This window comes from Anopheles bellator, chromosome 1, assembly GCF_943735745.2.
Source record: "Anopheles bellator chromosome 1, idAnoBellAS_SP24_06.2, whole genome shotgun sequence".
Classification (NCBI taxonomy): domain Eukaryota; kingdom Metazoa; phylum Arthropoda; class Insecta; order Diptera; family Culicidae; genus Anopheles; species Anopheles bellator.
The window spans coordinates 50583075-50595908 of record NC_071285.1 but is presented as its reverse complement, the minus strand read 5'-3'; the positions used below and the strand labels follow the sequence as shown (position 1 = coordinate 50595908).

The window sequence follows — 12834 nt, the reverse complement described above, 5'->3', positions numbered from 1 at the left end:
GGATTGGATAGAAAGCGGCTTTGGCTTTGGGTCGCAGGAGTGTGTCAAAGATCTCCCAGCATAGGGCTGGCCGCACCGAGACGTTGCGCTTGATTGAGCCGCAGCCAAGAGTGGCACCATGGCACTGATTATCCTACCGAAAGGTTTCGCGGTTGAACTCGCTGGCTGTGAGTGCACACTTAATCCGTCGGGCGGCCTGGAAAGGACAAACCCGGCCCGGCCCGGCCCGGCAAGTGAAAGCAAAAGTTCCGACCTGCCGACGACGATCACCCGGGACACAACAATAATGACGAAAATGATAATTACCGATCCAGCGAACCGTTGAGCGGAGCGGGTCCAATCTGTCATCCCGAAAGTCTTTCAGGCGATTGCGCGAAAAGAAATGGCCGATCGGGGGCCCCCGGGGTGCCGATCGAGCTTTCTTCGTCGGGCCGGCGAATCCGTAACGATCCGATCGCCGGGGCGATTAGCCTGCCGATTGCCGGCCCGACGGTTCGGATGAGTGGCCACCAGGCCGTAAGCTGTGGTTAGATTGAATTAGCCACCGACCGGTAATTATGCTGCGCGGTGCCGCTTTCGCAAGTGCTTTTGACCGATCAAGCCGGGAGACGCTCCTTAAACCGACGCCTCCAGGCACGGCTTCGGATGGTCCCCAGCTGGCGTTCAACGTGGCCCAAAGTCTCGCCCGTGCGGAAGTGGCCTCTTCTCGGTAGCACCACTCCCGGCGTTAGTCGGTAAGTTTCGGCAGCCATCGCACAAGTGGCTCCACACCCGATCGGTCAGCATAATGATTCGCGTCGGAAAAAGAACCGAAATGCAAAACATTGGACAGTTGGGCGTGAAAATAAATCATCGCCTCAAAACGGTCGGGCCACGCAACGGAACGGACTTTGCGGACGGCGCCGAACACGTGTTAACATTATGCTGCTGTTGCGCCGTCAATTTCCGCCACCCGCCGGAAACTGGTCGGGAAAAATTGGAAAGCAAAATTGGTCCACCGCTCAGTCGAAGTTGGAAAGCGAGCCCTATTATGGAGCAGGGCGCCCCACCTGCGGCGAAAAGTAAGGATTAGGAAACGCTGGGCGCCCGAAGCCACCGAAGCCCGAAGGCACGTGATGCCAAATCAATTGATGGCCGCTCCAGCTCCGCCGGGGGGAGGGGGCCGGGGCCGTTTAGGGCCGGTTTTGCGAATGAATTACTGCAGCTGCGCCATCGATGCGGTCGTTGATTGATGGAACGGCGAATGGCCGCCGTATGCAGATCGGGAGCCAGACAGCGCCACAGCGGAGTTTGTCTCATTCGATCCGCGATCATAACGCGCTGGGTGATCTCGGTGGCCACCAGATGGGACCACACTCACGACAGATCCTGGGCCCACGTCGGCACGGTAATTAATAGTAACATTCGCCAGCGGCCCGGACCGCGCAAGAGTTAGAAAGCGCGGGTGCCACGGACAATTAAGCGTACCATAATGAGCATTCAAACGCCATTAATTGTTGTTGGAAATCATTATTTTCCAAGGACCAACGCAGCGTGGAATCAATTTGGGTGCCCAGGGGAGAAACGAAGATGTCCGTCCGTCTCCGTCCCGTCGGTTGGTCGGTCGCTTTGAATGCAGGAAACAAATTGAAACCATTAATCACTGGAGACCGGAATATGGCTTGGTAGTGGGCCAGCAGCCAATAGGCCGACAAAACAATAGGGCCACCGGTGAAACGTGCTGTCTAACGGACCGCACAGCACCGTCGTCACCAAACTCTTCCTGGACGCCCGAGGCGTCCGTTCGCATTATATTTGTGCAGCGTGCAATGCAGAGATTACGCAAAGCATAGCCAAACCTCGGTACGGATGATGACATGCTGGTCCCTGTCGGTGCCTGCGTATTGAGGGAAAATTGCACAAATGACCTACAATTAACGTGCACCTCATGAAAATGAATTGATGTTTTTTTGTTGGGAAAGCTTTGAATAACATATTAACATGCCGCTAAGGCATGTAGAAGCCGGTTGATAAACTTCAGAAAGTTTAATGTAAAGTTCCGACGGGCGTTCTCCTGTTATTTACTCAAGCAATTGATCTTTCTAGACCTGAGACCTGAAGATGTCCCTCAGCGTTGACGGCTCAATAACCGAGCCCTATTTCGCTTCCCGGTCCCGGTGACCTGTCCTGACGGAATTAGTTGACCTGTGGAGACGTCTGGCTCGGACTGGCATGACTCTCAAGTGCCTAACCCCCGGGCTTCGATGGACGATTGGGCATGGCAAATCGCTGCGGACCGTTACACGTGAGTCGTTTTGTGACCGAGCCTGGCGGTGTCGGCGAAGCCATTACAACCGAGTGGATGAAAGTGCCCTACCCTGGCCACCGTGATGGTCCACCAGTTTTGTTGTCCACCAGACCCTTCGAAAGCCAAGATATGGTGCTGCAATGTCCCCCGCAGGATCACTATTGTTCAGTCAACCATTCGCGCTCACGTCCCGAAGACCGAAACACCGGAGGTTGTTGCCATCAGCAGACGATCGCCACATCGTGATGGCTGACGAGCAATTTACAAACAATATTACTGTCCGGGTGAATGGCACAATAAAAAGTGAGGAGTTAGCGGGAAGACGCGATTCTGTTGTTAAACGCGGTTTTCTCCAATCATTGGTTCTTTACCAAAAAAAGGAATGACCACCGGGAAGAAGTGATGGGAGTCTATTACATAACCCACGGCGGCTCGTTGAACCCGTTGCCCATCTCTGGGCAGATAGCCGCACAGTGCCGAAAGTTTTTCTATGACTTTTATCAGCATGATTTTTGGGTGTTTTTCTTGTAGATCGCTGACAGCATTATTGTCACACAATGCCCCAAAACACGGTTGGGAAGAGAAATTCGGGGGCTGATGTTGTGCATTGAATGGACCGCAAAACAGAGGATGCTTTCACTGGGCTTTTCCTCGGCACCTATTGTAAAGCGCGAAAGTGCGCCACGCGGGCATCATCAGCCCACGGGAGTCGAAACAATTGGGCTGGGTTTCGAACAAAACCCGGTGGCACAAGGTACGACACTTTAGATTGTGTTCGGGGAAGCTGCAGCAAAATGCCAAAAAAGAAAACTCAATTATTTGAAACAGAAAGGGGGCCACCTCAGGGCAGGGCAATAGGAAATGTGGCTGGTTATGCAATTCGGAAAATTTCTCTGCACCGACATGCAAACTAACACTCTTTCCAGTGGCTTTCCGCGGGCGATCGAAGAAATGGTGGTAGTGAAAAACCGCGATCGATCAGGCTCGGTGGTGCACTGTTTCGAATCGGGTTTGCTCCGAACCGGGGTCGGGTACGATTGGTTTTAAGGCTGGCGTTAGATGCACTCGCTGTGGCGCCAATCGTGGCAAGATTTGCGTGTCGATCTGTGGGTTCGTTTCGTTAAATGCACAGCCTTTCCAATATTCGCACCGCCAATCGTTTCCACTCGCCTACGCCTCGTAACGGGCCGATAAATTCAAACCTAATCGGAAGTTGCGATAATCGATTACTTCACACTTCGACGCACGGCAAGGGCTGTATTGTTGTTTTTTTGTTGTGGCCGCGTGCGCATGTTGAATTTATTGTTAATCAATTCTTATTCGCAGTTTGCTTATCGCGGGTGTTGAACCGGGCGGTAAGTGGCCGGGCTTACCGCGAAGCTGTGAAGCAATCCCTAGCCCCCAAGCCCCATTTGCCGCATGCGTGTTGCGGAATCAGGAAATTGTGGAGTTAGCGGCTCTATTGTGGGGTTTGTATGTATTATCAGGTAGCATTAATTAAATTAACTAAATTAAAGTGCAAATACATTTCCTGTTTGTTGTTTGTAAACAAAGTACTTACTTTATGTTTGTATTGTTAATTGAAAGGAAACGCACGATATCGTAACGATAATTCAAATTGTTGTTCCTTCTGACATCCACGCGACCGTTCCCGTTGCTCACTGTACTGACAGGTCACTCACGGTGAGTGCATGTGTTTTTGTTTTGATCCTACTGGGTTACGCTTGGAAAACGCGCGCCAATGCAGTATTTTGACATTACTTTCATGTCAAAAGAGTTTCCATGGCGGAAGAGAAGCTTTCCATGTTGGTTTTGCAGCGAAGCAAAGTATAGGTTTTCGTGCCCCCAAATATGCCTTGGCCTCTGTGAATGCTAGTGAATGAGTGCGGCGCAATGTTTTCGTGCGTGGTTTTGTTGCGCAGGTGAAAGTGTGGCGCCAAAAAATCGCGCGGTCACCGCGGAGCAGCTGACGTTGCTCATTTTCTGCAAGCATCTAAGAACTTTACCTTTTGGTTGCGGTGTTGGGCTGATCGTGGGTCCTTCATAATCACGGCCACCGAATGACAGTGAACAGTCGACCGGAAATGCAATGATGGCACCAGCAATGCGAACTGCGAATGTTGATGCAAGCGAAATTCTACACGATCCGCATGCGCCACCACAACCGATCGTACTATCGTCAGCATCTTCACTGTCCTCGTCATCGGAAGTATCATCTTCGTCGTCGTCGTCGTCATCGAAAGCGGCACTAGCGAAATTATCAAAGCCAGAAATTGATCGACTGATTGCGGAGAACATGACTTCGGTGCTGAAGTCGCTCAAGAAACGTAAACACGCAAAGAAACACGCCCGCATCAGGCAAGCGGCGGCATTGGGCGAATGTTCCGGCGCTGCCAGTGTGAAAGGGCGGGAAAAGATGAATGGTAAGTTGGGTGTTGATCACAAGGAAGGACTGAGTCTAACTTTGGATTGTTTTGCCTGCGTTTCAGAATCCAATGTTTCTAAGCGACGTACTTCACCGCGAAAGAGCAATAGCGCAGCGAAACAGGCCAAAAAAGGTCTGAAGGAACTACAACCGCAAACGAGCGCAACGGATGAATCCCCCGTGCCGTCTCCTTCAACCGTCGGCACCGACAACCAGGTGGAAAAGAACGCTGGAAAGGAGAATAAAAAGGTCAACGCCTTTCAGTTGATGATGAAATCACGCCACAAGAGCATCGGTTCGAACTCACCCGGCAAGGAACGCCAACCGTCACCGGCGAACGGAAACGAGCTGCCGCCACAACAGGAACAGAAGGCCAAACGCAAACTGCAGCTCGAACAGTGGGCCGAAAGGAAAGGGGCCGGTAAACGGAAGTTTCGCGAAGACGCCGATGGTGAGTACATCGAGCGCCAGCTGAACAAGCGTGCGAAACGGTTGAAAAAGCTTATCAACAATATGCAACCGGCGGAGGATGATAGCGATGTGGAGGAAGTAACGATTGACACCAGTTCTCAGAATGGTCATCAGAAACAAGCACGTAACGGTACGGTACAAAACTCCCCTGCGTTGGACAAAGGCGATACCGAGCAAAAGGCCAAGAAAGAAACCGAAATCAGTGCTACGAAAGCAACCAAGCCGACAGCGAAAGTCGATTCGGATGACGAATTTTTACGGAATCTTTCTTCGCCGCGCAAAAAGAAAGACAGTTTGCTGGGGTACTTCAACAAAGTGTCACCACAGAATGGGGTGACAAAAGATTCACCGCCATCGACATTAACGAACCGCAAAAAGAAATCAACGCCTCCGGCGCCTCTCATTAACGGTAAAGGTGGCCCGGAAGATCTGACAACACCGAACGAGGAACGACAAGAAGCGACAGGGACCCGTCGTTCACGGCGATCGTGTGCGAATCGTATCAAGGACTATGCGGCCATTGACCGGGACAGTCCACAGAAGAGTGTCGAAAAGAAGAAATCGACACCGATCGTTACACCACTGAAAATTATTAACGTCCAATCACCAACCGCCATGAAAGTAGTCCGCAGTCCTTCGCTTCAAATGTTTAATACTGCGATGAACCGCGACGCAGCAGCAAACTCCGTGTCGTCTATCCCCTCGACACCGAAGAGCGTCAAGCTTGCTCCGTTGTTTGTAAAAGAGCGACCACCGAAGGTACCGGCAATAGATCCGGAAAAGGCCCGAGCGCGCCAACTGTTTCTGATGTCCGGATTGCCGGACAAACTGCGCCAAGAGATAGACAAACGGGCGGCGTATGAAGATTTTATTCTCAACGAATCGCCCGTGTTCCCACTGGTCAGTCACGTCACTCAGCTTGAACCAGCGGAAGAGGAACGATTAAACGGTCGCCACGTGGCAGATTTCATCAACAGTTGTATTAAGCTGCGTCCGCCGGTCGTGGAATCGCCAGCCGCAAAAAAGTCGGAAGCTAAGACCCTCAATCGGAAGATACTGTTCGGAACGTTCACGACGTGCAATGGGTACGATTATGAGGACGCACTCGAGCGGTGTATAAGCGAGGATCGCCATGAGCAGTGCGTCGATGGCGAGCTGCCGGAAGTGGCCAACGTAAAGGAAATTGTGCGCGAGTACAAGCAACGCTATCAACACTTTCCGGTGTACAAATGCTACAAACAGTTCCGTGCGATCTACGAGCAGCACCAACAGGAAGGCCAGGCCGAGGATACGAAACCGAGCGATTCACGAGCCTCGCAGCATGACGAAAGTATCGAATTTATCGAACCGATGCCGGCAGGCTGCCGGAACGGTGAGCTGCTATTTACGGAGAAGTACAAACCTCAGAGCACCGATCAGATACTGGTTAACTTTGTGCCGGCGACGATTCTGAAACGCTTCCTGATGCCCTGGCAGGACGATGGAGGAAGCGGAGTCAATGTTGGTAGGAGGGCAGGCCTCGTGAATGGAGATTATTTCACATCCAACAGCAACAGTGGCGACGAGGAGCACTCGAACGATAGCTCCAATGGAACGAGCTGCAACCATGTGGTTCTGGTGGGACCATCCGGATGCGGCAAAACGTGTAACGTGTACGCGGTGGCCAACGAGATGCACTTCCAAGTGCTCGAAATCAACGCCAGCAGTCGGCGAAAAGGGCGCCTCATTTTGCAGGAACTGCTCGAAGCCACCCAGAGCCACCAGGTGCGAAAGGGCTCAACCGATGGCTTGCTGGTGGGTGGTGGTGTCCGTGCCGCTACGGGCAAGGGTGTTGGGGGGCGGCTTCCTGTGGCCAGCCTGCTCAACAATTGCCTCCAGCGCCGCCCTTCCTGCAGTGACGGAACGCCATCCAAGAGTAAACTTTCGCTCATCCTCATCGAAGATGTGGACATTGTGTTCGAGCAGGACGAAGGATTCCTCGGGGCGATCAATCAACTGGTGGCGAGCTCGAAGCGACCGATTGTGCTGACCACAACTAATCCTTCCTGTCCGCACCTGGCCCGTTATATGAACCGCCACAATGTGATTCGCTACGTCGCGCCCGGTATCGAAAATGTGGCCAAATTTCTTTCCCTCTTGGCGCTCGTCGAACGTGTACCGATCGATAAGCAGGAAATTGGTCGCTTGTATGCCCGCAACGGAAAGGATATGCGTAAAACGTTAAACGAGCTACAGTTCTACATTCACAGCGAGGACGCGGAGCCTGCGACCGTCCTGCACGCTGAGCCTCAATCCGACCGTCTGTATCGGTTGTTTATGGAGAATCAAAACGAAACAATTACCCTGGAGCTGCCCCTCGCCTTCGATACGCTATGGTGCAATATGGAATTGGCACTACGCGAAGCGAAAAACTTCACCGAACGCACCGTCTCCGTGACTCCTAGGGGACGGAAAAAGAAACGGAAGGGCACATATCGGAACGGTGATGAAGCTTTGCACGATCGTTCGAGCACGATCACGGCGATGGGTGAGCTGTACGAAAACATAAGCCGAGCGGAGGTGAGCTGGGCGGTGATGCAACAGAACCGCATCCGGTACGGGCGTGACCCACAGGACGAGCAGCAGCAACAGCAACTCTCGCAGGATATTGCCCACACGCTGCTGGAAACGTCGTGGATCGAGTGGTTCGGAAGGAGCAACGCACGGCGGGGAAAGTCGAAGGACGAATGCGAAGATGAAATCCCGTCTCCGGCCAAGAAGTACGATGGCCTGCGCAAGTTCGAACCAGAACCATTGTAAGTAACACAACACCGCGACTTGTTTCATCCGATGTAAATTTTGCGTTTGTTTTCTTCACGCAGAAAAACCATTGCGTCGTACGTTGGTGTTAGTGGCGTTCGATCGCGAGTTACGAACTGCGACTATGAACCGATCCTGCGGCAGATTTGCCGCACCGAGCGAGATCGTTCCATGCAGGAACGACGAGGCAGCCGGTTCTATCACTATCTGCGCAACTTCACCACGACAGCAAGCAACGTTGGGACCGGATCGGTAACTAGTGGGTTTGGTGTGGATCATTTCGAGGCCCTAAGCCACCGATTCGAATACGTAGCAGAACCGGAAAAGGAAGAGTTGACCCCAAACGACAGCATCAACACGTTACAAGAGTGATGCCAGTGGAGATGCCAGTTGAGCGGGATTGATCTGTGGGAATCTGGTGAAGAAAGGCACTGTGCGTAGAAAGCTATTTTCGGCCACTAAACAAAGTCGGGATATCTTTGCAAGTTTAGCTAACGTTTGCTACCTCTCTCTCTCTCTCTTTCTCTATCTTTATTTCTCTCTATCTCTTTTCACTTTGCACTAATTTATGTTTCATGCTTTAAATTCAGCGGAGTTGAAGCTATCTTTGTCCCTCAAAACACACCCGTTAGCAGGATTCGCCCTAAGTAATGATCAAGCAGCCAATGATCGCGTAGCTGATCTTCACCGCACAAAGAAACGGTCCCCAAACTGGAGCAACAATCGAAACAATCTTGTATATTCCGTTAGGTGTTCCCGAGCGATGCGCGCGAGGGATAGCAAATACATTGTAGATCGAGAGCTACAGTTTTAAGCATTATAGTATGAAGTGGGAAAATAAAAACATTAAACTAACTATATAAAAACAATAGGTCTCCCTTGAAGGAAGTATTTTCTTAGCTACAACGGGATACCCTTACAAGATTTTAGAGTTTTGTTCAAAATTTTATCAACATTAAATACGTGTTGGTTGGGGTAGTAGCTATTTACAAGGGACAGCTTTAATGTATGGCCCCACGGATGCCACAGGAGGGGCTTGCGTATCCCTCTAGAACGGATTAACCAACTCTTCCGGATGCGAATGATGTTGGTACTCCGTTTTGATCTGCTTGATAAGCAGATTCCGATCCGGAGGACAGTCTCCTGGCTGCGACGGGCCCACCAGATAGCTTCCCGTTGGCGTCGTACTGTCCGCCACGGCACTGGCGGTTGCCATTGCGGCACCGACCAAACTGCTCCGTACCGGATCACGCCGCTTGCGACTATCGCGGATCATGTTCTGGCGCGAGTGTTTGATAAAGCTCTGAATGGCCGCAAAGATGGGCTTCTGGTTCGCTTCCGCTTCCTTGGCGCTCTTGCCGAGGTTGAGCGTTTTCGTCAGCAGATCGATAATGCCGAGACTGTTGCCAAACACGTACTTGGTGTACTCTGGAAAGGGCAGTGCAAGTGTTTTCGTTAACCGTGATGCCTTAGCCATCCCGCTCACCGGTGGATTACTCACGTCCGTTGATGGCCGATTTACCGCTCCAGCTGAACTGACACAGGACCTCGTACGTGACGAGGGCTTCCATCATCCGTTTGATGTTGCGCTGGAATGGCTGCGAGTTGTGTATTTCCGAGTGCAAGCGAATCATCTGCAAAACGGAACGGTCGTTCAGTTTGCCCTGTGCTCCCATTAAGATACTGGTGCGTCCATTGCCACTTACCATCTGGAGAAGGAATTGCTCGTTGTCGGTGCAGTGATCGTTGAGATCGAGAAAATCGCCAACGGTCCGAATCGGTAGTTCCGGCACGTCCGGGAATGTATCGAGCAGCTGATTGCCACCACCTCCGAGAGCGAGCTGTGTCTGCTGGGCGGGAGCGGGCGTTAGTGAGCGATCTGCCTTCACCGTAACAGTTGCCAGCTGTCCTTTCGGGTGGAACTGCTCAGCAGTGCCAAAGTGATAGAACTGGGCCGGGTTGTTGCTGTGAACGTTGCTGCTGCGACTTTCACGTTCCGGAACCAGTGTCTGAGGTTGTGACGGTTGTGTCACTGCGGTCGGAAGTGGGCTTATCGTTGAGAGCACAGTTCCCGCACCGTAAACCATCGGGTGCTGTGCGCTGCTAACTGCCAGATGGTGCTGCTGATGATGATGATGGACGTTTTGGTGGTTGGTGCTGGCCAAAAGTACCGTGGTCTTCGCCTGCACTGTAACTGCTGGTGCAGGGGATGGTGGTGCCGGGGAATGTGGAATGGTTGCTGCTGAAGACGGCGCAAGTGGCGATTCGACGGTCACAGTCTGGCCCCCAACTATCGCAGCCCCTGACGAGGCATCACCGAGTGCTGCTGGATCTTCTTCAAACTTGCCAATAAAGAGCGAGATCATACGCGTCAACCCGTCGACCTTGGACTCGACACGGTTGAGGTTCTGGTTGACCAGATGCACCTCGCGCTGCAACGACTTGATGCGCTCTTCGATGATCTGATACCGAACGTCGGTCGTTCCCTCGCCCGCCAGCAGTGGCGTTGTGGCTTCGTCAGCGGCACTGATCTCCTCCTCCTCACATCGTTCCACCGTTTCCTCCAGCATTGGCACATCTGCCATCGACGCTACCGCTCCTTCGGACACTCCCTCGACCGTAAGCGAAATGTCGGGCTCCAGCTTCATTGCCTCCGGTCCGTCGGGCAGCTCGTACGTCTTGAAGAACCGCTCACTGTCGCCCGTGGTATAGTCCTCCTCGGGCGAACCGGCAGCGGCACCCGCCGTTGTCTTCACGGACACCGACGAGACCAACCGATTCGACGCTTGCAGTGCCGTTCGGACTCGCTCTTCACGACGCTCCAACCGGTAGCGGTCACGTTCTCGGCAACCGCCGTGCTTGGCGTGCGTCTTGAGGTGCTTCACCAATCGGTAGTGCTCGCGGAACGCTTTCGCGCAATGCTTGCACTTGAAGGGTCGTTCCCCGGTGTGAACCTTCAAGTGATACGCCAGGGTATTGGAGCGCGTGAAGAGCTTCCCACAGTAGGTGCACTCATAGTTCCGATCCGACTCCGCCAGCTCCTCGCCAGGGCCACCGTCACCGGCAGCAGCGATAGGATCCTCACCAGCACCGCCCGAGATGCTCTGTTCTGCTGATGGCGAAATCCGCTCGCTCGTATCGACCACCTCGATCCCGCCTGTTCCGTTGATGAGCGCGTTAAACGTTTCCTGCAGTAACGGATCTTCGTCCGTTTGCATCATTTGTAGCGATTTATCCTCACCGTCAGTGTCCTCGTCATCGTCTTCATCATCATCTCCATCATCATCCTGTCCAATACATTCCTGTTGTTGCTTCGTGGAGTCCTGGAACGGAACATCTGGCACTTCTTCCTCCCCAATGATCGTTTCCGTGTGCTGCGCTTCGTCGACCACCGTCTCGGAGATACTTTCGATCGCAATTTCGGTCGCCCCGACCGTTACCCCGTCGACCAGCATACCGATGCTGTGTTGCTCGTTATCGACATTGCCGCCACCACTAGCCGCGGCTGCGTAGCACCGCATTTCAACGGCACTATCATGAGCGTGAATCGCAGTTACTGCTCGCCGCTGCTCTTCGTCGGCCCCGTGGCCGTCGTCATCGTTGCTGGCAAAATCATCAATAATCTGGGAGCGCTGGTCACGCTTTGCACTCTTATCGGTGCGCTTATCACCCTCTGTGTTGTTGTTGTTGTTGTTATTGATGCCCGCGTTTGCCACTCCGTTCATTAGGGCGACCGCCGATTGGTGGATCGAAGAAACCACGTCCTCTACGGCCACCACCATCTCGCCCGCATCATTCGGCAGTCCCGTGTCCATGATGGAACTTTCCATCACCACCGCCGTTTCGGTCGCTTCTGGCGACGGTGTCACCAGCCCTTCGTACGATGAACCGGTGCTGGCGGTGGGTTCACTGACGCCGCCCGACCGCAATCCGATCGAATCCGTCCGTATTCGCGTCATTGTCCAACGTTGCGGTTCAGCCTCAGTATTGGAAATGCGACGATTTCAGTCCCGCAGCAGGCTCTGCATCGCCGGCACCTTCCGCACTCCAAGGGCACACTCGTTCCGTCCGGTTGTCCAGTGTACTGGTCAGGGGACACGCGTAGTTGATTGATTTATTCTACGAACAAACCGTGGCCTCGAACTGTGGTGGCCAACCCTTGGGTTGTGTTTTCACCACGGCTCACCCACACAGCCACGAATGTAGTTTCCTGATTTAGCAACGTCCTTGCGGGTGAAGGTTTTTTTCTGCTCTTTTTTCAACCCGTGATGGAACTATTTCCATCAACATTGACCGCAGAGGATCGATCGATGTCCCGAACCAGATGGCAAATAAGGGTACCGATTTGGTGTAGTTTTGCAATCACGTTTAATTAGACACGCAATGTCCACTGATAAGCGCAATGAATGGCGCTGGATACCGTTAATGGGCGAGTGGGTGACTGAAAAAACAACTTTTCACTCCCACTTTTTGCGGTTCCTCCTTTTCTTCCCCTTCGTCCGTGGGCCGTCAAACTCCTTGCGATCTGACAGCGCCTACTGTCAAATTGTGTTTTGATGTTTTCCATGCAAATGTTCAAAAAGTACGTTGGGTAAGTGTTGGAACTGGTTCGTTGGGTGGCCACAACCACTCGATTGGGGAAAGTATCTGCCGAGGAAAGGTGCTCGTCCTTAGCAGCCACAGGAGGCAGGGTATCAGCACGCGTGAGTTGACGTGGTCTGCGGGATGGTTTGCCACGGTCCGGGCTGGTTGGCTACCAGGGATATTGCTTCCATGTAAGACTCTAACCTTCCTTCGTTTCGTCACATTTTGAATCGTTTATTATAAAACAAAATTGGTTTCACAAAATTGC

At 52.7% G+C, this 12834-nt stretch overlaps 2 protein-coding genes across 2 annotated transcripts; one reads left to right on the top strand and one right to left on the bottom strand.

The window, feature by feature from the left end:
- The first annotated feature begins 1048 nt into the window (after window positions 1-1048).
- Window positions 1049-8832, top strand: LOC131215795 (enhanced level of genomic instability 1). Its single transcript, XM_058210192.1, has 4 exons — window positions 1049-1067; window positions 4570-4710; window positions 4777-7978; window positions 8045-8832. The coding sequence occupies exons 2-4, from the start codon at window positions 4584-4586 to the stop codon at window positions 8352-8354; spliced, it is 3639 nt and encodes a 1212-aa protein (XP_058066175.1). The 5' UTR covers window positions 1049-1067; window positions 4570-4583; the 3' UTR covers window positions 8355-8832.
- LOC131206498 (uncharacterized) lies at window positions 8496-12349 on the bottom strand. The gene is made up of 3 exons (XM_058199067.1): window positions 9689-12349; window positions 9484-9616; window positions 8496-9410 (listed from the first exon to the last, which is right to left on the bottom strand). Exons 1-3 carry the CDS (start codon window positions 11939-11941, stop codon window positions 9031-9033), a joined length of 2766 nt encoding a protein of 921 aa, XP_058055050.1. The 5' UTR covers window positions 11942-12349; the 3' UTR covers window positions 8496-9030.
- Between the last annotated feature and the right edge of the window lie 485 nt (window positions 12350-12834).

Coding starts and splice junctions, on each gene's coding strand:
- LOC131215795 (XM_058210192.1), top strand. CDS start 4,584: ATGACTTCGGTGCTGAAGTCGCTCAAGAAACGTAAACACGCAAAGAAA. Junction 4,711..4,776: donor AGGGCGGGAAAAGATGAATG/GTAAGTTGGGTG, acceptor CCTGCGTTTCAG/AATCCAATGTTTCTAAGCGA. Junction 7,979..8,044: donor AAGTTCGAACCAGAACCATT/GTAAGTAACACA, acceptor TTCTTCACGCAG/AAAAACCATTGCGTCGTACG.
- LOC131206498 (XM_058199067.1), bottom strand. CDS start 11,941: ATGACGCGAATACGGACGGATTCGATCGGATTGCGGTCGGGCGGCGTC. Junction 9,617..9,688: donor AGCAATTCCTTCTCCAGATG/GTAAGTGGCAAT, acceptor TCCGTTTTGCAG/ATGATTCGCTTGCACTCGGA. Junction 9,411..9,483: donor TAAATCGGCCATCAACGGAC/GTGAGTAATCCA, acceptor TGCCCTTTCCAG/AGTACACCAAGTACGTGTTT.